This window comes from Zootermopsis nevadensis, unplaced genomic scaffold (genome assembly GCF_977971745.1).
Source record: "Zootermopsis nevadensis isolate Lab colony 2312 unplaced genomic scaffold, Znev_1.0 Znev_ptg000024l, whole genome shotgun sequence".
Lineage (NCBI taxonomy): Eukaryota > Metazoa > Arthropoda > Insecta > Blattodea > Termopsidae > Zootermopsis > Zootermopsis nevadensis.
Window position 1 is genome coordinate 9,829,327 of NW_028259156.1, and position 23,564 is coordinate 9,852,890.

Genomic DNA, 23,564 nt, shown 5'->3' on the forward strand with positions numbered 1-23,564 from the left:
ATATAACACGTGGACTTGCATCTTTAAATTCATTATGTAGAGATTATGAATGTAGTTCTCTCACCATGAATAATATTCGTCACAGGGAAGTACAAGGGATAAGAAGTGAGGTCGAGGTTATTGGTTATGACAGAACACAATCTCACTTTCGTACTGAACATTAAACAAAAGCTTTAGCAGCAGTGGGGATAAGGAAAAGTATATACATACTTCTATTGATTAAAAACAGTCAAGGTAAAATATTGTTCCCCTCTCCCCTCACGTACTAGAACAGATATCTCTATGGGACAGAATGTCAAAATTGTATATATAGTTCACACCCACAAACTGCACATATATCAGTGAGTCCTCAGATGTAGGCACTGTAACACCTCTTATCAGTTTTTCAGTGAGTTAAGTTAAATTTTAATCCTTTTCGTTAACAGAAATGCTATGTTATAAAGCTTCTGTGTGTGTGGTGGTCACCATCTTGACCGTTTTAGACTTCGCTATATACGCAATGCCTCAGACGGTAAGTTAAAAGAGAATGGTATTTCGTTGCATGCTTGTAATTAGATAGTTAAATAATGACCTCATCGTGATTACAACACAGTTTGCGCAGGATTCTTTTTATAAATGTTTTATTCTGTCTCAAAACAAAATCTTCCTGGTGCGTTCTTCCAAGTGTCTAATAATAAGTTATTTCAGTCGAATGCTAAAGTATACTTTCATAAAAGTGAAAATAACATCCAATATTGAAGAGTGACACTTAAAATTTATGTGATAACTAACTTTATTAGCAGATTCCTTCTTAAGAAACTTGATAACACGATCAGACAGTCAATGGAAAAAAAAAACATCTTGTATGGAACGCGAAAGTTCTTACAGAGTTCATAACAGCCAGCCACGGGTCCATATCCTGATGCAGATGAATCCATTTTCCCTCCCATCCTACTTTCTTTCGAGCCATTTGGCTATTATTCTCCCATCCACTTCTAGGTCTTCAACATGTATGCGTTTTAGGTTTAAAAAAGTTACGGGAAAATTGTGTATTTTATCAACATATCGATCCCGTTCGGCGAATAAGTCATACAGGGCTAATGAAATATCTAGTCTACTTTAGCAAAGTTACCTTAGGATCAAAAAAGAAACGGGTTACGTGGAATCGTATTTCTATTTTCTTTACACACGAAATGCTCTTAAAATGCTTACTATATGAACTGGTAAAGCTAAGATATGAAGTTTACTTATCCCAGGTATAAATATGTCACCATATTTAACGCATTCTTGCGTTCTATGAATATTCAACAGGCTGAGCATGGTACACGATGCACGTGCTACTGTAAAATTAAATAATATTACGCTGCTTACATCTTTAGTGACCTGAAGGTCTTCTACAGATGACGTAACATACAACAGAAAATACACGCCCTTATGATTTTTTTTAGATATATGTGATTTTCCTAAGTGACTATCATAGACCGTAGCCAGAAGAACCACAACTGTGGTCGGAATAAGTACTTCACTACAGAGTGGCAAAATGACCGAGTCCGTTAAAAATGTAGTTCATTAGACTTGAGCTTTGGTTGGATAGTAGCACATTCATTAAGTTATAAGTGAACGATTTATCATAATTTATTTTTGATGTGAGCAAACATTTGTAGCGAGGAAAAAATGTTCAGGCTGAGGAGAACGCCTGACTTTTGGAACGAAACTAGCCCAACTTACTTCAATCCAGCCCAGTTAAAAGTTAAAGGATGGCTCCCATCTCCCGATAGATAAACAATATAAATAAAGCCAGGGCGCACTACACAAATGAGACTGGGTCTCCTTCTCCAGAGGTTTAGTAAATCCGTCGATGTTGGTCTCCCTGAATTTAACACAGTACAAAGTTGTTTAGAAATACCAACGTTTTGGAGGAACATTAGTATCTACCTACGAGTCCACAACGCGTTACAGCCCAGAAGACCAACACTGACTTGTTCACCGCCGTGTGAGAAATAGTATAAATTATACTAATAAATATAATCGCATGCAGGATGACGGTATAGCCGAACCACCGCTACCCAATCAACCCAACTCCACAGTGCAGTTACATTACAACGACACCATCAACGAAGACACCACATACTACGACGAGAACACCACCACTGAGGACAGCGGGGACAATTCTTGTGATTGCGGTAAGTATTCAGGATCCAGAAGGATGAAGAATGCGCAGAGTCGGGAAAATAAGTTTTAGTGCCGCATATTAAAAGAACAAAGGCTTCACGGAAAGGTTATGTTAGGTCATCACTATGCCAGCTTGCAAGTTTCATCTCCTGCAACACTCGGTGATGGAGCATAATTCTTCTTCAGAGGCTAATACTCACTCTTACAGCCCCGTATCTTGTGGAATAAAACGCTCATTGTCGTCTTCACAAAACCCACAAATTGTTCCTATCCTAAGCCAGTCGAATCTAATTTCACATATTCAAACACTATAAAGCCTTAAGGTGCATTTTAATATTATCTCCCAGATTAAACATAGGTTTCGCAAGTGGTCTCTTCACGTCAATTTCTCCGACTCAGTTACATTTCTTACCTCTCTCATGTGTGTTACGAAAACGAGAGAACAGTTTATAATTTTCGGCCTGTGAATTATTCTAGTTTGTGGCTTACCAAACCGAAAGCAGAGGATTGTAGGTGGCCAGGTGACGAAGGTGAATGAGTTCCCCTGGGTCGTTGAGCTGATGAAGCGCGGGAAGTTCTATTGTGCCGGAAGTCTCATCACCAGACGCCACGTGCTAACGGCAGCTCATTGCGTTGACGGGTGAGTTCCATGTTCCAGGAACCTCCATCCAAGTAAGGAAAAGTTTTTTACATTTCGTCAACTTTTGCTCACTAGCACATATATGGGCAATGAGTTGACGCTGGTTTTTATATCAATTCGTATTATAATTTGTATATTTTAGGTAAATATGGGGTGCAATGTAGGGTAAATTTACTGCCAGTATGGGTGTAAGAAAAGTCTCTGCTTATTTCGAGTTTCGCTGAAGATGTTGGGCTTAGGTACAGCAATTTTTTCACTAATATATTCAACGACAAGTATCAAGTAATCTTACCAATGCCAGGTAACACCGCGGTCTTTGTGCTAGTTGCCATATAAGAACTGGTTTTGTCGCAGAACTGTAATTTGCAAGTGGTCGCGTCTGCCAAGCAGTAAAGCTACAGAAATTGACCCTGCAATAACGATAATAAAAACATAACCAGGAAAACCTAAATGACGCTGAATGACGAACACCATGGGCCTATTGTAAATTAAGAACAGGTTTGGCAATAAATGGTTTAGAAACAGACGTCGTCACTTCTTTTGTCGTCGTGGCTTCGGTCGCACGCGTAAACTTTAAGCATTATCCAGAGGGAAAATTTGTTTCAGATACAACGCGAAAGACATCCGCGCGGTGCTTGGGGAACACGACAGGGTGAGCAAGACGGAGACAGTGACAGTTGAGAGGAAATTGGCCAGAGCTATAGTTTATGCTAACTTCAGCATCTTAACCTTCAACAACGACATTGCCGTTCTGGAACTCGAGTCTCCGGTGGAACTCAATGCCACTGTCCGTCCCGCGTGTCTACCAGCTGATGGTGAGTTGGAGAGAAGTGCGCGTGAATGAGATGGGGGACCTGTTACGAAATTCGACACGATCCTTAGACGCCATATAAGCCCTTTGTCGTTACTATACTCTCGTAGTATAATGCCGAAAGCTTAGAGTGGAATTCTAACAGCACTCCAAATGCTTTGAACTACCCGAGACCGCACGTTTCTCGTAAAACAAGGCGCAAGTTTGTAGTGTTGCGGGAAAGATAATTAAGTCACTAAACCTCACATTTTATGAGAAAAAATAACTTAAGATGTCAATGCAGTAATTTGCCTAACTCCGTATTTCATTGTGTCACTGCGTTAGTGACAGTTCTGGCACAAAAGCACAGCACTAAGACCCTGCGCGCACGAGCGGTGAAACAGCCGCAGCGGTATTTCTGCCGCAACATGCTTCATTTTGGATGCTGTGCGGCTGCCGCACAGCGGCTGGCGGTGGCAATGGAACACAAGGAAACATAACTGCGTGCGCGCACGAGCGGTGAAACAGCCGCACGGCCGACCAGTGTTTGCCCGATCTTGGTGGCGATTACACGCGTAATGGAACTTGACACCTCAGTTTTTGGTAGTGAGAGAATCATTATCGAATTGGAGAAGAGGCCGGCACTGTACAATAAGGTCATGCCAGAGTACAGTGACAATAAAATTAAATATATAACTTTTTCTTCTTACCGTAAAATTACTGCCAATCTTTCTTCTGGCTGCACAGACCTCCTCATTACAGTATTTTGGTAGGTAATAGATGGTCCAATGATGAACAACAACTCGTCGAAACTGCTGCTACTCATTCGGAAGTATCCAAAGAATTTCTTTGGATACATACAGATCTTCATATAACTTGTGAAACTGGCCTGTCAGCAATCTTTGGCTTACAAGTGGATGTACCCAAAATTTTCTTCTACGCTTTGCCCTTGCTATTAGCACCAAAGCGCACACAGCGACAGTCTCAACAAAAATCTATGCCTCGACTTATCAGGCTAGAGCACACCCCGACTGTTTCCACAAAACCCAGCTCCGAGATGAAAAGAAAACGCCGACAATGCGTTTATTTCACCGTCCGTGTGAACAGGCAACAAGAATACGCGGTTGCGGTAGTTTTACCGCTGCGGCAGAAAAACCGCTCGAGCGCGCTAGCCCTAAAATTTCTCATGGCGGTGAATATGTCGATAGTGTTATTGTAGATTGTAACGCTGTGTGAACGTGAAGATAGACAGAACTTTTCGGGGAAACGCGAGCTCAGATCAAAATCAACTGTTCTCAATAAGGACAATTTCGCGGCAACCTTGAAATCATCTAGCCCAGCGTTTTACATAAATATTCGCTTCTGCACCGTCCGAAAAACGTTCCCTGTCTGCAATTCATTCGCTCTATGATCTGAATGTGTTTTGCAGGCACCAAGAACTACGTGGGTCGGATGGGCATCGTGGTGGGATGGGGTCGAACAGATGAGAGGAGACCCACATCCACTGCTCTGCGCAAAGTGGCCGTCCCTATCATGTCCAAGGAGGAGTGCTCCAAGTCCGGTTACTCCAATAACAGGATCACCGAAAACATGTTCTGCGCGGGATACCCGGACGGCAAGAAGGACGCGTGTCAGGTGAGAACGAGGTTAAATTAATCGGATGGATTTCAAAACAACTCGACTGTCGTCTTCTGGGTTGTGACGCTGTAGTTTCGGAGAAACGTGTCGCCTTCAACTTCAGGATTTGAAATTTTATTCAAAGCGACTTCTCTTATATCTTTGCCCATGGGGTAGCGGTTTGGGCTCGTACATATAGACATAAGATCGAATCCCACTCGGGTAACATTTTATTATTGCTGACAAATGTAAATAAGTTACAGAAGTTCTTAAGTAATAAATTCTGCCAAAGAGATCTAAGTTTTAAGCCTGGCGACTCTATATATATGTTTTAACATTCATATATGTATTTGTTTTCTAACTGAACATTCAATATTAGAAAGCCGCCTTTAGATGGAGGCGGCAGGTTCTTCGAAAAATCAGAAAACACCTGCATGACTACATGGAGTCAGAAGGCATACTGTCACTCTACTTGTATATTTGTAAATCACGGTCCCTTGCAAAGCTGTGGCTTTGAACTACTCAAAAGCGGATAAAATGTAGGAATATAATGAAAACTTAGTGACATATCGCTTGTTGCCTAAACATTCATATCCTTGGATAGTTGGAGCCTAAAGAGAATATGAGATTTGGTACTTACAACGCCTAGCACAGCCAAGATTATTCGCATTTCAAACGCTTCACTTTTCAGGGAGACAGCGGTGGACCACTGCATGTCGACGGCGAACGTGGCTTCATGGAAGCCGTGGGTAAGTGACAAATTACACAAAAACGTTTCCAACATGAATTTTCATGAATAACCTAACTACTGAATAATTTTAAGAAGCATCTATAAGATTTAATGCATGCAGAGGACAGATAATTTACCTCGTATTATGAACACTGCCTGAATGTCTCCATTAACAAAAAGCTCTGGAAAACGTACGTCGTCTACGTCAATTTAAAATTTCCACCGTGCGTATTGAAGGTAACCAACCTTATTAATAAATAATTACGTAATTAAACTAGCTTCAAATTCCTTCAACTTCAGATCTGAAAATGGCGTAAGTACATTTCTTCATATTGCTGGTACGTACTTTCAAGTTCACGTGGCGTTACAACACAGAAGAACAAAACTGGAGACTCCATCACCACAAGAACCTCATACATCGTGTACTCCATCTCTTTATCGGGCTTCCAATTTAGACAATTCTGTTGACCAACTGCGCATAAGTACATTTCATGTGATTTTTCTTGTGCCGGCAGGTATAGTATCCTGGGGTCGAGGTTGTGCCAGGCCCTATTTTCCTGGAATATACACTAAGGTCGCCAATTACTTGGATTGGATACACCAGCAAATAGGTGACGAATGCATGTGTCCGCCCCCGTTGTGACAGGAATCATCCGGACATCAAAGTACCTGACTATAGCCTAGATCAATGATCACGATTATTTATTGTACAGTAAACTATTTAGGATATCGGCGCAACTATAAAATGTTTAATAAATGGGTCAGTTAATTTAAAATTACTAACTCAACTCACGGCCATCCTCAGAGTACAATCCCCTCAATTTCAATTACACCTGAACCTACCTTTAGCCTGACAGAACACAAAATACGAGTCTAAACGCTGGAAAGAGAGTAAGGAATTTTTAATAAGCAAAAGATCACATAAGTACTGACAGAAATATTTGGTGTGCAAGCATATATAGATTTTGTCACGTTCACAGAATACAGGAGTAGATTTTTCTAATTAATGATGAAATACAGAAAATCTGGAGCGAGAAACCAAGGACGACGATGAACAAACTGTCAGACATGCGAGTCCGGAAATAGGTAAAAAACGGCCCAGCTGAGTGATAACGTGATTGTTATGATGATGATAAGTGACAAGATCCAAATTTAGGTGAGGCTATAGGTTCTTACAGCTGCGAGTATAAATGTTGAGTCGTCTAGTATGATAGAAGTTCATCGATCGGCCATCACCGCCCTGATTATGTAGGCCACAAGCACCTCTGAAACGTCGGTAAACTTCTACCAGATTACACGACGCAATATCCCAGAAGACAGTCATCTTCAAGAGCCCAATTTACTATTTTTAACACAATTTTGTGTTCATATTCCCAGACACTTATAGACATACAAATATTTGTGAAGTACCACAATAAATACGACAAATCACTCTGTAACTGGAGGACTAAACATGCATAACATTTCCAAAAACAGGTTTTCGGTCTGAAGGGTTAATTAAAAGTATTTAGATAATGGGGTATTTCATTTCGAGACCTCGAAATTTTATACTTTATATCTATGGACACTTTAGTGTGTGTGTGTGTCCGTGTCCAACTACTTTCCTTCTAACTGGTTCGTGTACTTCTACTAGAGGGCAGAACATTCGGACAGACATTATTTAGTGCTAAACACAGGCCACCGTTAGATGGCATGCATTTATATTCAGACCATTTGACTTGTACTTGACACCGACATAGAATTATGTCCATGTTCTTATTGTTAAACAATTACCCCCCCCCCCACAATTAGATTTTCATTTAAAAAAAAAACAATGTTGTTGAAATATTTCATAAAACTGCCAACAGCCTAAGTCACTACCTAATAATAATAGAATGCTTTCCTTGAAATGCATTATTTAAACGCAATTTTTAAAATAAAAATAAAACACTCTATTAATTCAAAAGTAATGACTGAATATACGACAACCTAAAACAATACATACACGAGACAATCGAAAAACAGGAATGAACCTCTCGTTCCATAAAAGACAGGGACTTTCTTGACTAGCTGAGAGATCAATGGCTACTCAAGGACTCTAGCGACATTATGAAAAAATTTATTTTTTCGACAGTCCAGACGTAAGAGTAACGCATATTCCAACATGCATATCAATATGTTTTGTTTAAAAATTGTAATAATCTATATTACTAACACATTTACTAGTAAAAAAAAGCTAATAGCAAATGCTGTTGGCTATTCGTCGTCTGTACCATTTCACTAACCTACATTTGAAGACTGAAAGGAAAAATAGAAGTTGGCAAACGTCGTGCCCCTCCCAGCAAGTCTGTCTTTTGACACAGAATATTCTAATTACGTTTTTCTTCATGCCAAGTATGAAAGGTTGGAGGCAGGGCGTATTGAATGCATTTAAGAGATTTTGTACTGAATTTATTTATACCTGACGTTTAGGTGAATTGAGCCATGCTTTCCTGTTTACAAATAACAACCACTGGCAGCCAGAAGATATTTCAGATTGTAACCTGGCTTCTGATATTATTACATAAATTTGAATAAAAAATGTGACAAGTGAAAAATGCTTAGGATAAATTATCAGCGTAAAGAACGTTTTAGATAGAAAAAACCTCCAAGAAAAGGAATAGTACAATATTTGGCTTAGAATGGAGAATAAAAGTTAAAATGTACGTTAAAGAAGTAGGGCGTGGAGATACAAATATTCCATGTCGGCAAGCATGGCTTTCCTTCCTTTATAACGCAGGCGTGTTAATTATTATTTTGTTTAATTACATGTTGGATGTAAGACTTGAAGCTTTCATGGCGACTGGACTCGATAACATTTTCTCGGGTAACAAGCAGTGTCAGTTGTGGGAAAACAGCTCAACGTTTCGGCGAACATCTCTGCCGTCATTATCATTTCCAAGAGGGCATGAAGATGCTCGTTTGTTATGCCTATTCCAGACGCTCATACCATTTAAAATCTCATACATCGATGATCCGAACGGAAATGAAATAGAACCGTAGTAGTTTCAGTGGATCCCCTAGATTAAGCTCTTCACTACGTATCGCTCTTTAATTTTAGAGATGGGGGAATGGTAATCGCCTCAGGAAGCCAATGGCCTTAGCGGTGGCCGTGAAGTACAGCTCTCACTCACTTGCCCTTGTCCACCGCGTGCCGAGGAAGTAAGAAACAAGGTCACTGGGTGGATGAGTAGCTGGAGGACACCAGGGGGAAGGGAGGTACACAGTTCCGTGGGACGGCGCCAGAAGTAGGCGAATGACCTACATCCCCACACAATACAGTTACTGTACTTCTTGTAGTTTTTAAACCGTGTTCATAAACAATGTGAAATGGTGCAAAAACATTTATATAAATGGAACTGTGCGAATATCAAATGGTACGCCACAAATGTTTTATTACATGATATTGCAAGAAATAAAAATTTAAAACGTAACTTTCGCAGTTTTGAAGGACTAATACACACACACACACATTCATGAGACTGTCATAAACACGGACTTTAATTATTTCAGTCTTAGTTTATAACAAGAAAATCCCTTTCAAAGAAAGGGGATATTTATGTCCCTTTTTATTATGATTTAACGAAAAATATATTCGTAAAATTGTCATAATAAATAATCACTTTTATTATTTCAGTAAATTGGTTTAAAGAGGGCGCTTTCGCAAGATAGTCATTAAAAGTGCCATATTTAGAACAGCTGTACCTTAGAAATCAAATGCAACCAGGCGTTAAAAGGGGCCAAATGCTATTTGTATGCCTATATCTGAGAGCAACATTACTTAACACTTCGACAGTATGTCAAAGTTGCAAGTAAAAAAGTTGAGAACACCACTTAAGTGGGACTACAAAATGAAAAGCCTTTCTTATGCTACCTTGAAATTCTTCAGGAACACAGACCAACTCACACATTGTTACATATGTATTTCATAATTTAATTTGTCATTTCTTTGAGACAGAATGCATTTAACAAGGCAAAACGCACTATGATGCAAGCTGCGAGTATTATTGTTGTTGTTATTAGTATTGTGTTCGATACAACAGGTAAATAAAATGAGCGTATAATAGAGTGTGTCTGCCCGTTTGTCAGCATATTTCAACGCCGAAACCAATTGACGGATTCAGATAAATTTATAATTTGTTCAAACCGAATAACAATCTCTTAATACTGTCAAAAAGCCTTCTTTATATAATATTTCGTATCCCCATATTACTACAGTTTCTTTAGACAAAGACATTCTCTTCCGAATTCTATTACCAAACACCAATCTCTTTTTCTTCCGTCAGAGAACTACACAACAGGTAAAGTCATACGAAAAATAAATTCAAAACTGAAGAGTAATAGATATCCAAAATATTATAAACAATTGTAGACATATTGAGGTATATGGTATTAAATATAACCTCAAGAACAAACATTAGACAGTATTACAGCAGCGATAGCATAAGTTCCAGGGATGTGACACGCGATGATTTAATGTAGCATATAATGAGGCCAATAGATCATAACGTGCTGCAGTTTATCGGCTACAGCAACAACAAAGCTGTCATTACTCATGAATGGGACCACAATGTATGAAGATTGATGGTGAGAGACATTAAAGAACGCCTTTGTCGACCGGTATTGAAACTTTTGGCTCTGTTTAGAGCTGGGTTTGAATGCACGCACATGAGGAGGGTTGTGCAGTAATTTTTATTCTGAGCCGTAGTCATATTTTCGTTTCTGAAATAGCATAGAAAGGCCGATGAAAGCAGAAGATTTTTTTTTTGGAAGCTGTTATGAAACAGGTTTAAAATGAGTAAGTTCGGCTACTGAAACAGCTGTAAGGAAATCTTACTGGAGGAAACATTAAATCAAATGGTTATTTTAAAAATTACAGGAGAGTAATATAAAAGTATTATAATTCCGATATTTATTTTATACATGTAATGTGGCGTTTTAAATGTCCTAAAATCAAATAATATTGTGGACATGCTGTTTGGAAGAAAAAAGTATTTTTATTATGTGGTTTAACTCTGTAACATTACATCATAAAGCAGAACCCTGCTTGAGAGGTTTATAGTCGTTTAATTTAGTGTTTTAATCTTCAGGTATTTAGATAAAAGACAGAAAGTTAAAAAAATACGAATTGAAAAAAAAAACATTCACCGATTTTAATCTGCTCTAACATTTTTCGTGGACATTGATTTGATTTCTTAATGTGGTTTTCAAATATCTAATTATATATCGTTCTATTAGAATTCAGCAGAGGGTTTTCGGGATATATTCTTCCTTCGACAGGTTGAAGCTCAAATGAATTTATTCGGAGATGAGTATATTAGAATTAGTATCGGAGAAACAACAAAACCTCACGATAGATAACATAAGTATTCATACAAAATTTGTACAATTCTTGATCCGGTCAAGAAGCTTATCAGACTAAGGATATAACAATCACGCGCCTCGAGCTATACGTACCTCATTATGGCACACCGTGTAAGTTTCACATCACATACGAGTTTCGCTTTATTCATTACAAGCTTTCGATATCCAATCACATGTTCAATCGCCTTCATTGTACAGCATGAGAGGCTCACAATCAATTTCACTCTCGTTAGTTCCTGTAGAAAGATTGATTACCATTCTCCGGTCCTGTGGATGATGTTTAACAACTCAGTTTCAGAATTCTTTAGATTCAATATTATCTTTCAGTTGGAAGTGATTTATTTTCTTTGAGTTTGTATTATTCGTCACAAAACAGCGATACCCGCTTAAGAATATATGGATTTAGCTGACTCAATATAGGATCAAATTGTGAAATTTGAAGACGCTGATAAGCTGTCATAATTCAGAGAGAACATCAACGGACATGAATTACACCTGTTCTGACTCCATTAGATTCGAAAGCAGGGCACGTCGCTTGCATGTTCTATGACAATAAATGTTTCGATGTAATGCTTCGTCAGGGTTTCCTGTACACAAGTTTTCTCAGCAGAAGTGAAACTCCGAAAGAAAACACGATGGAACTAATAAACCAGGAGTTGACATGGTTACAGAGTACTTCTCTAAAGTGAGAGCTACACAGATGTTTCCCTCCTAAAACCATGGAGTATTTTTCAAGGAGAGCTTTTTACTCTCCTTTTCCTATTCTCCTTACTGCAACTTTCATCAGTGCGAGTAGCGGCTTGCGAGATGTTGTTACAGACGACGGTGAAAGCAATTGTCAGTGGGACAAGGAGTCGGACGGGCGCGTTCGCGACAACGTGAACGCGAACACGGGCACGTGGCAACTTCACTCAGAGGATGGATACGAGAGGTGATGGAACAGCTGTATAATTACTCGAACTTTGGTAAACTTTTAGCAACACAAGGAAAAGTACTTACTAAAAGAGTGTGAAATACACGTGGTTCAATTCAGTAATCTCTTCCTTCTTGTGCTCATAAAGGAATACGAATTTACAGTCAAAAATTGTCTATAAATTCTTGCTAAGTGTGTTTAAGTCTGTTACATAACAGAGGCGTGAGTTACTATTGTAAATTCCTGCAGATGTGGTAGAGAATCAATTGCAGTCTATCAGTGACACAAATTTACTTCAGTGGTTTCGCGATCCTGGGTCGTATTGTCGAATGGAAGTAACAGGAAAGCACAAAGTGAGCAGGAGGACAGCACGTGAATATTGATGTGCGATAAACGTTCTTACGTCATCTAAACACAACAGTGACGAAGACGGCGTCGTAGCGAGGAGGACGATGCCAGTGTCGGTGTTGCGATGTCTGCCGACATTGTGTGTCCTGCTAGTGCTGCTGAATGCCACTTATTGTTTCCACGTATCTACATCTTCAGGACAGTCTGACAGAGAGGTAAGCTGCTGAATATGGATGGACAGAACACGTAAGTTGCAGTTCTGTTCGATCATTACATACGAACCTGGAGGGAGAAACAATTTGGTAAACCTAGGCGTAGATGACAGGATAATATTAAAACGGATCTTAAAGAAATGGTATCGGAAGGTGTGGGCTGAATTCACTTGGCTCAAGTCAAGGGACTAGAGTTCTTGAGAGCATAGTAATTAAATTCTAAGTTTAGTATAACGCTGGGAATTGGTCTGTCAGTATGTATACCACTTACATACTACTTACTGTATGTATTTCAAAAACAGAATACATGTACAAATACAGACTGACAAATGCTTTCATCACGTTATAAGGGTTACATAGTAAAATATTTTCTTCGCAGAACCATAAAACATTTTTTTGTGATTGATTCGTTTCCGTCACTCTTTCTGTGGAGATTGTGACGAAGTATGGACTGAAGTTGCCGTGATAATAACTCGGAAATTATTTAATTATTTGTTAAACACCAAGGACGTATATGAAACTATTAAGAAATAAAAATTTTGGGCAATTTGTATGTTCCTTCACGATCCGAGGATCTAAAACTTCAGGTGGTTACTAAGCTTAGTTGCTGGAAATACGGAGGTTGTATTGTGACAGTTGGAAGCGCTCCGCCCTTTTTAGAAAGTCTGATACATTGTACATCATGTCGCTAAGCACTGTTGTTGGTGACCTAGAATCAGGTGCGGGAGGGAACAACACTTCTTTCTTTATACTTTCCTTATTCCATACACATACCTTCAATCCATAATGTCCGAATAGTCTTTTTTCTAGCCATACGCTCTTAACAAGTTATTTTTCTGTCAGAAAGTGCTCTCAAATCAGTGTGGTCTATCTTGAGGGAATCATTTCACTGAAGATGGCAATCTTCTCGGCTGTTGGGCCGTGCAGTCTGGTACAAATTCACCGACGTTTCAGAAATGCTTGCTGCCTCCAACATCAGGGCTATCATCCTGATGATGAAGGCAGCAAGGACCTAGATAAACGTTCAAGGAATTTCAAGAGAATTAGAGTGGGCTGGAATGGTCTAAATAAGGTACGTGTTTGCGCTGATAACATTAATTTGTTATAAAATAATATACACAAAATAAATAAATTATCTTCCACGCTAGCAGAAAAATGGTGTAGAAGTAAATATATGAATATAAGAGAAATATAATTTACACAAATCGACTGCTTACACCGAAGCTCAAGCTGGCCAGAGCTGGACGTGCTGAACAAGACAATCTGTTCACACAAGTATTCATACCAGACAGAAAGTGTCTGCTTCCACATTAAACACAAGCTCCCAATATCCATTTAGAGGCAACAAAGACGATGCACCGGGAAAAGAAATGTACCAGAATGTAAAACACAACTGTGACTGTTATTTCGCTTTGACGGGAAATAATCCCGTTTAATGGGATTCTAAACGTTGCGGAAAAAATACTCGTTTCCGCTCTAATTCTTCTTCTTAAAACCCAGTAAGAACAAAACAAGTTCTACAAAACAGGGCGGTTCACGTCATTAATGTTTCGGATTTCTTCGTCAAAGGAAAGAAGCAGACAAAGTGGGTTGTAGTGGATGCCACGTTTTAACAGAAAAGCGAGTGGTGGCCATTACTTATAATAGGACTTACAGGTTTAATTCTTATTAAATTTAAACCGTTACTAGTAACAGAGACAGTCAAGTTACCTACATCATTATATCTAGGTATTTTTTATATATATTCTTCAGGAGTAATGTGCATCATACATCGTTCACACACATACACATAATGTATTTATGAAATAAAAAACTTCATTGACATTATCCATCATCCTAAGGTGGCTGTCTTCTGGATTGTAGGACCGTGTAGTCTGGTAGAAATTTACCGTTTCACAGGTCCCTGCTGCCTCCATTATCGGGGAGATGATCGCGCTACAGTCCAGAAGACAGCCATCTTAAGAGTTTGTTATTTTAATAAAATGCTATTGTCATAATATTAATGGAATGAATCATCGAGAATGTACATAAATTTCAGTGGAGATATTCCGTTAAAAACAATAAATGAGGAATCTTCTACGGTTAGAGACACCAACATTTGTATTATAGTTTACCCTTCCATAATGGGTCATACAAGTTTAAATCCCTACTTAAGTACTGTGTAACTCATATTTGCCTAATACTGCCATATATACGAGTAAACCGAACTTTCTTTTAGGTATTCAAAATTAATAAAATGTGGGAAAAAGACGCTGAGAATTCCATTCGTACAAGTAGTCAGAAATTAATTTAATTTTATCATACATGGCTTAGATCTAAGGCACCTAGAAGCTGATTTTTCATCCCGAAAATTAGGATTTAATCCCGTGTGACTTCAAGTGAGACCCGAGAAAAAGTGGTACTGAAGCAGGTTTGCTCCGAGTTCTTCGGGTTTATCCTGCTAAACAACATTCCACCATTGCCCCACACTCATATACTGCCTACCCTCGAGGCATGCTATAGCCCTGACCAAGCACAAGTAAATGGTATGTTCTCTTAGTAAATATTGCACACGTAACTCTCATATCCAGACAGCAAGAACATAAGGAGGGCCAAGTTATAACTAATCAAATAAAAACAGGTTATTGGCCTGTTAATGCGGGGGGGGGGGGGGGAAAGACGTGGACCTTGCCAACAGCAAGGTCATTGTTATGGTAATTCTACCTACTTTCACTGTCAACTAGGGGTCACGACCAAGGACTGTCCAAGATGCTCTGAAATTCACATGGAGTACTTAGACTTTAAATTCTGAATAAGAAAGAACTACCACAACTGTGTACCCATTAATCAATGTAGGGTAATACATTTAAAATAAACCTAAAGTAAAGTCTGTATATATCAATATTTGTCTGATCCGTTTCCTATTTAGAATGGTCTGAAACGAGGTAATAATTATCACTTTCTGGTCTACTCTGATGATGTAAGTTTATTGGCGTAAACACCACAAATAAATAAACAAATTCATTAAAAGCTAGTAAGAAGGTTAATAGAAAGGCAAAGGCAGAAAAAGCTACTAGTTCTTTAGTTCATCTCGTCGCCAAAATACAGAGTAAAATCACAGAACATATTACATCTTTAGAAAATATGTCATCGTTCAAATTTCTATAAGCGACAGTAATAAATCAACATTGAGTTTATGACATATCTAAGAGCAGAAATATTTGCTACTATTAAGATCAGAATCGTCTGTCTTCCCGTCTTCTATCTAAAAATGTAAAGATTAAATACATAATAGGTATAACTTTACCCGCTGTTTTGTATTAGTGTAAATAGTGGTGTTTTACAATAAAATAATAACATACACTGAGTGTGTCTGAAAAGAACATTTGTGGACTAAGATACAAGAAGTAAAAGAATTCTGCATAAAACTGCATAACGAAGGGCTTCAAATTTTGTATAATTCAACATATATTAGAAAGAACAAAGCGACTATATCAGTGGGACGTGTAGCACGCATGGGAGAGCTGCAGAACTTTGTTTGTAAAACTTAAAGTTTCTCAAGCTAAGAGACTTTCTGGAAAACCTGGTCATAAATAGAAACCTAATATAAAATTGGGTCATAATAAATTGAATGTGAGAGTGTGAACTGGATTAGCCTCACTTGTAATGGAAGCCAATGCGGGTTTTTATAGACCCGACAATAACTTTCGATGCCATAAAACGGGTCATTTCTTGTACAACTGAGTGACTATTAGTGTTTCAAGAAAGACTTGCTCCATGGAGTTAGTTTAACCGTTGTGCTTGTCACCTTGGTATGCTGTTTCAGACTGAAAATGACACGAACGGCAGCAATCGACTTCTGTTTGACGAACTCTTCGGTCTGGGATCCAGTAGTTCTTCCGATACTGAAGACGAAGCGCTGAGGAACTGCTCATGTCGTAAGTACGGGGCTCTGCAGTGAATTGTTAAAATGCGAGTGTGAAGGCAGCTGTCTTCTGGGTTTCTGCAGTGTGCAGTCTGGTAAAAATTCACCAACGTTTCAGAAATGCTTTCTGCCTCAATCATGCCCTTTATGATGAAGGCAGCAATGACCTTTTAAACGCTGGTAAACTTCAATCAGACTATACTGAGCAAGATCCCTGAAGACAGCCAATGTCATGTGTCAAACCCTCAGAAAATTTGGAATTATAAATGCTGTGCGGGGCTGTGATGGAAAATCGTGTGTTGTTTCCAACAGAATGCGGAGTGGTAAACCAAGAGATTAGAATCGTGGGCGGACGCCCGACGGGTGTGAACCGGTACCCATGGGTAGCGCGTCTCGTGTACGACGGTAATTTCCACTGTGGAGGATCGCTCCTAAATGGCGACTATGTGCTGACAGCGGCTCATTGCGTAAGGAGGTGAGAGAACAATACATATATATAATAATATGTAAGTATGTGATCCAAATTTACTCATAATTCAACAGCAGGCGATTTTGGCAAACATAATATAGGATTTTTATGATCCGAAATTCGGAAAATGGTCAAATACTCATCTGTTAGGTTTTTCGTCGTAGTCATTTCAAGCAAATTCCAGGAACGTTCCCTCCACATTCTTTCAAATTCGTCATTTATACCCATCCTTCGAATGACGCTATGAAACCTGAGCTAATGTCAACGAAGGAGAAAAATCAAATAATAAGCACAAATTGTAAAGTATGACAAGAATTAAATGTGATTAGTTGTCGATATTAGAAATGCATATTAATATCAAAACAAACGGATTTTGAAGGCTCCCGAAACGTTCGCTCATACGTCAGACGGTCAATTTAGAAAAATGTATCGTATGTGATAAGAGCAGTTTTATATTTCCCCACTTCCCTCGTATAATTGACTGACTATCTGTCGAACGGCAGGTTAAAACGCTCAAAGATTCGGGTGTTCCTCGGTGATCATGACCAGTACCAGACATCAGACACGCCGGCAGTCATGCGTGCCGTGGCTGCTGTTATCAGGCACCGGAACTTCGATGTCAACACCTACAACCACGACATTGCGCTGCTCAAGCTGAGGAAGCCAGTCACCTTTACGAAGCGTGTGAGACCGGTGTGTCTTCCGCAGTCTGGTGAGTGTAGGCCACGATCACGAGGTAAAGTTTCTCTTCTACCAGACTGAGTGCCGGACATGTTATTGAGAACAAATGATTCTACGAGATGACCAAGTTCCGGAAATGAATGTGTCGACTCGCGCTATCTGCGAATCAGGTAAATGCCTCTCAAAGACAGCGTCAGCCTACAGAGTGTCTCCGAGACGGGAGAATATCGAGTATGAGCGCGTTATATCACTGTGTCTCGGAATCGGGTGAGTGCTACATTAAGTTAGGTGTAATTATTAATCCTTTAGATCATCCCTTATCTCTGTTGCCATCGAAATTAAAGTAGTCGAACTAATTAACAAGTAAACATAAAGAAAATAAAATGACACTAAAGAAAATTCAGCAATAACTTCATAATATGTAATGAATCATTAAAAGTACCTAAACTAATAATATCAGAAAACAACAATAACAAATACAAATTATATTGATAGAGATTTCATAATACGTTCAGCTTAAAAAAATTCTTATCATCCTGCCTGCCTTCGAACTCATTACACACACACAAGCACGAAAGAATACAATCATTTTGCCAGCTGATTTGTATGTGTATTGGTACGTTTCTATTTTGTCCTATGAAAGCTGGTTGTCTCGCTGTCGTATCAACTTCTAGTGAACAGTCTTACCGCAAAGGACTTGCTAAACTCTGTAATACATCCTTTTCTTCGTGTTCCTCTTGATTTATTTTGCCGCATAACTTATATAGCACAGAACAAAATGACGGTGAAGAACTGTATTTTGGAAAATGCAGTGAAATTAAGTACATCTGTCAGAATATTTCAAATTTTATTTACCAGTGACAATACAAATAAATGCCAACTGTATGTACCTAGACTTACGAACTCCGACAAGTAATGTATTCCAAATAAATAGGCTATATAATTATTGTGAAATATCACATTGCATTTGAAATTGTATTTTGTTTCTTCCGTAATCCATTTAACATTTCTTCAGTTTATAGAGCATAGAATGGGAGAACGATTTTAAACGAAATAAAACGTAGTGTAAGGACGCCGTCGTGGCCTATGTCAATACGCTCTTCCGGAATTTGAAATTGAGTAGTTAAATAAGATCACGAAAAGCCTTAATCGATACCGAGAATCGAAATGTGACTTCCCGAATATGAAGCAGAAATTTAAATACTCTAACACAACCGTCAAAAAAAATTTCGTTTCCTGGCGGAATTTAAAAGTTGATCTTCAGTTCAGACGGATTTGAAGTTCTCACGACGGTGAGTATGAAAATTGCTGTCTTCTGAGTTGTAGCGCCGTGTATTTTGGTAAAAGTTTACAGAGTTTCAGACGTGCTTGCTCCCTCCATAATCAGGGCGAGAACCGCCTTGAACATTGCCGTGATGATAGAGGCAGCAAGCACCTCCGAAACGTCGATAAACTTCTATCAGACAACTTAGGACACAGCGGCCTTGCAAATCAGATCTCTGAAGTGTATTTCTGACGACTCAGGTACGGATCCGGCGGGACGTGTTGGTACTGTTATCGGATGGGGCCGAACGTCGGAAGGAGGTATGCTACCAGCACTGGTTCACGAAGTGCAGGTGCCCATTCTGAGCCTTCAGCAATGCCGGCAGATGAAGTACCGCCCATCCCGCATCACAGGCAACATGCTGTGCGCTGGAAAAGGGGCCGAGGACTCGTGCCAGGTCAGTGTCATTCCAGATGCCCACAGTCTGGCTTTTTGAGTAGTCCCCTGGGTGAACAGACACAACTTTCAGTCCCACATACATGTCTTCAGTAAAGCTCTTGGAGTCGTTCTCATCAGAAAGCGTATCGGATGCTTGGTCAATTTTTCTATTCTTCAGACAATAAAGTGGTGAGTGTATATATATATATAAGGCGTCAGATAATTTATTATTTAACAATATTCGAAAAAGTAAGAATTTTGGTATCTTAACCAGAAACTTACAACGCAATTTTCTTTCCTTACAATATTTGTACACGTTTTATACGCTGACCAGATGGAGAACCAGAAATGGTCAACACAGAGTTCAGTGCAATTAATATGCATTAGTTTCTAATTCGTGTGACAAACTCTCGACAGCAGAGACTGTAATGTTCATATAAAATAACAATTATTATATTGTGTACTATAGCTTTTTTTGTTAATAATGTATTTTTCAGGGTGATAGCGGAGGTCCTCTATTAATACAAGCAGCAGATGATAAACTTGAAATCGCTGGTAAGTTTAAATAATTAAATACATTACTAAAGGTAAACACATGTTTTTACGATATTTTTCACATACACAAGCAAAAAGTACAAAGTTAATAACAAAATTCAACTTTAAAAAGTCATTATTGGAGGTCTTTGACTCACATAGATCGATGATGTTTGAGGACAGAGAGCAGATGAGAATGTTTGGATCTAAGACAGAAGAAGTAATTGGAAACCAAAAAATTGCTCAGGAAGGAGCCAATCGGCTTCACACAATTAGTGTATAAATTATTTAGTTACTTCAAGCGTGAAGTAGACTAAATTTATATGTATATATTTATATCTGTGTCACCCCCATTCGTTTGTGTTGGTCATTTTAGTGATGAAAATAAGAATATCTAGAGCGTTACTTAAAGCGTACAGCCTCAGCCCTTCACCTGTTTCTTGTTGCAGGTATCGTGTCATGGGGTGTGGGCTGCGGACGCCCAGGGTACCCTGGAGTCTACACACGTGTATCACGATACTTTGATTGGGTCAAGAAGAACATGCAGGGTTCTTGCTTCTGCATCAATTAAAAAAGCATACATGCTTCATAAGAGGTGTTTCCAAATAATGGTTACTTTTGGGCATTCCGAAAAAAATACAGTTTATTACTACAGCAAACTTCGCACATGCTGCAGTTATCGCGATCTAGCATAATTTGAAAACAAAAACAACTGAACTGCAAGAAACTTATGGCACCTGCAATCTACAAGTATATAAATGTAAATGTGACCACTTTTTTATTGATAAAATATGATACCTCTAGTGACATGCAGATAAATTTCTGATAGTTACTGTTTCAGGAGCACTGCTTAAAAGTGAAATAATTTAAAATATGACTGAAATCTTGTTAGCATTCACTAATAAATAGATGTCTCGATAAACACTCGACCGAGCAAAGAAATACATTTTATGGTGAACATTATGTTATTTTCGCACTTATTTGTTTACAAAATGATCTAAAAACATAACAGACAAACTTTCATGAAATTGCATGTCACTACAGTAGAAGATGTTATAAAAACTTAGATGAGGAGAATATTAATTCTAGACTTTGGGATACATGAGTTTCGATACTTAGTGATCGATAGGTGATGAAAACTTTTGAACGGAGAAGCGACAGATGTGAGTGTTAATTAGTTTACATGCTTCAAAACATTGTGTATTAAATGCAGAGGTTAATTATCGATGATGATATTTATGATAATAAGCAAAAGGTGAAAAAATTGTTTAACTGAAGAATACTGAAAACCAGTGGCTCAGGATGAAGACTGACAAAGGCTCCTGTGAATACGGTAATGAGCCTTTAGTTTCTATGAAAGACGGGTAATGTGGTGACTAGCAGAACTACTATAAGCTTCTCAAAAATAACATTGCTCTTGAAGTTACATACTGTATATCTTTTGTGTCAAATTCCAGGAATGGTCCCACAAATCCTCTTGTAATACGAGGAACTTATTTCAATACACATGTAAATCAAAGCATTTACATTAGCACATAAAATAAATAATTTATTTTTCACTCCATTTCTGATAATTCTGTTTCATAAAGTAGCAAGATTTAAGAGTTTAATAGAGTGATAATTTATCGTATATGAGAACTTGAGTTTTCAAGTCGGTGAAGACGGATTTTGGTTTTCCAGGTTATACCACCATGTTGATTTATAGATAGATACCGTAGTTTTGGAGGAACATACTGCCTCCGCCTTCAGGGTTTTAGAAAAATCGATAAAATCGTTCTGTCTCTCTAGTTTCACCCCTGTCATGATCTCAGGTTTGGTCTGATCGATGGGAGACTATACGTGGCTTTAATTCGGCATGCAATGGAATTTAATAATTTATACGCTTGAAATATTATTAAGGTGATAAAATCAGGATAAAACGGGTGGGGCGAGGTTAGAAATGCATTCCAATCTTCGGCCGGACAATTTGAAGGCAAAAGAACACTTGACAGACGTAGCCATAGATGTAAGGATGAAAACACAAAGTGAGAGTGTGAACTGAATTCAGCTAGCCCTAGAGAGAATTTAGTAAGCACGGCAATAAATCTTCGGATGCACAGAAGACCGAGAAAATGTCCTGATTAGCTGACAGACTATTGGCTACTCAAGAAGGACTCTGCTCTATAGAGTCAGACATTTTACATGGCTATTACAAGTGTCATCAGCTAAAATGTGTGACTTCGGGGTATCATTTATCGTCCGCGGCCGACGGGTCATGAAAGAAAGTGTTATTGAAACTTGCAAAATTGAGAACACGGACTAAATTTCTCAATGTCCAAACAAAGCAAAGAAAGCAATGGCACAAATTTTATATCCAGGAGAAGAAGTCAATTATTTCCACGTTCTTTTCTTACGACTATTTTAATTTCTGTTCAATAGGTTCCCTGTCAAACTCTAATCCAATTTACGCTTTCTCCATCCTTAATCCACTTCCTTCGTCACTCTGTACTTGTATAGTTGCATCTGATGATTTAATATTTTAATTATAGTAAAAATACAATGGATAAGGCAAGTAAAAATAGTATTATTCCAAGCATTACTGCCAACTACGATCCTCAGATAACAGACTTTGGTTATGAATGACACAGGTTTTTCACCTTTAGAGAATCTTCACATCACTCTATTCTGTGGCCAAAATGACAATTTAATGAGGACTAAAAGAAAGTTTTATGGACTTGTAAGAAAGAACACGCTCTTATTAACATAAAAGACCCTGGTCTGTCTATGAAAGAGACATAGTAATGACTGATCCTTATCTTTTTAAGGTAAAGTCCTATAACTTTAATAAGAGAGGGAAAATCCCGTCAGGATGATTGTTCTCCACGTCTAAAATCAAACCCGAGATCTGCAAAATGCAAAACAGAATATCTAACCATTACACCACCACATTCATTCATTATTCATTCTGTTACATTTTCCTTCCTGTATAACTGAACAGTCTAAAATAGGTAATTAACGAGTCAATTAGTTTATCGTTACTCTTTGTTTTCAGTTTCGTTATGTAACTTAAATGACTGTGTAATTAGTGGAAATATACTAAACAGTGAGAAGAGCTGTGAAGTGCATTAGCTTGAATACATTAGTGAGTTCTCGTTTAAACAACAACTTGGTGAGTGCCGAGAGACATCCCAAGGGACCCAAATTCCGTGTTATATTTGTTCATACTGTTTAGCTTCCTACTCATTTACTGCTAAGCTAACACTGCCAGTGACTTAGCTAGCGGTCTTGCACTACTCCAAACACAAAATATACTAACATAATTTGTTTGCAGAACTGTGGAAGACATAAACCGTTTTACACAGCGCTTATTTCAGAGGTTATCTTTAGAACTTACTACGAAGTAGAAATAACAACAAACCATATCTTTTCGCTCGCCATATAGTGTGTTGAATGTATCTAAACAGATCTCACGAATCAATAAATCTAATGAAGTGCGAATAATATTATTTGTA

General features: G+C 38.4%; 2 protein-coding genes across 3 annotated transcripts in view; one reads left to right on the forward strand and one right to left on the reverse strand.

Moving 5' to 3' along the window:
* The window catches only part of LOC110838480 (trypsin-1), a 98,421-nt gene that overhangs the window by 23,873 nt on the left and 50,984 nt on the right, over nucleotides 1-23,564 (reverse strand). The window lies entirely within an intron of this gene.
* On the forward strand, nucleotides 355-23,553 carry LOC110838471 (transmembrane protease serine 9). The gene is made up of 15 exons (XM_087355416.1): nucleotides 355-511; nucleotides 2,018-2,162; nucleotides 2,629-2,791; nucleotides 3,398-3,606; nucleotides 5,011-5,216; nucleotides 5,890-5,947; nucleotides 6,444-6,567; nucleotides 12,047-12,241; nucleotides 12,606-12,786; nucleotides 16,589-16,700; nucleotides 17,000-17,162; nucleotides 17,660-17,868; nucleotides 19,362-19,558; nucleotides 20,037-20,094; nucleotides 20,523-23,553. Exons 1-15 carry the CDS (start codon nucleotides 428-430, stop codon nucleotides 20,642-20,644), a joined length of 2,226 nt encoding a protein of 741 aa, XP_087211542.1. The 5' UTR covers nucleotides 355-427; the 3' UTR covers nucleotides 20,645-23,553.

Bases quoted from the DNA above. Each gene is read 5' to 3' on its own strand.
- LOC110838471 (XM_087355416.1), top strand. From the start codon at position 428: ATGCTATGTTATAAAGCTTCTGTGTGTGTGGTGGTCACCATCTTGACC. The intron at 2,792-3,397 runs GTGAGTTCCATG...AATTTGTTTCAG, and splicing joins GCAGCTCATTGCGTTGACGG to ATACAACGCGAAAGACATCC. The intron at 12,242-12,605 runs GTGATGGAACAG...ACGTGAATATTG, and splicing joins TCAGAGGATGGATACGAGAG to ATGTGCGATAAACGTTCTTA.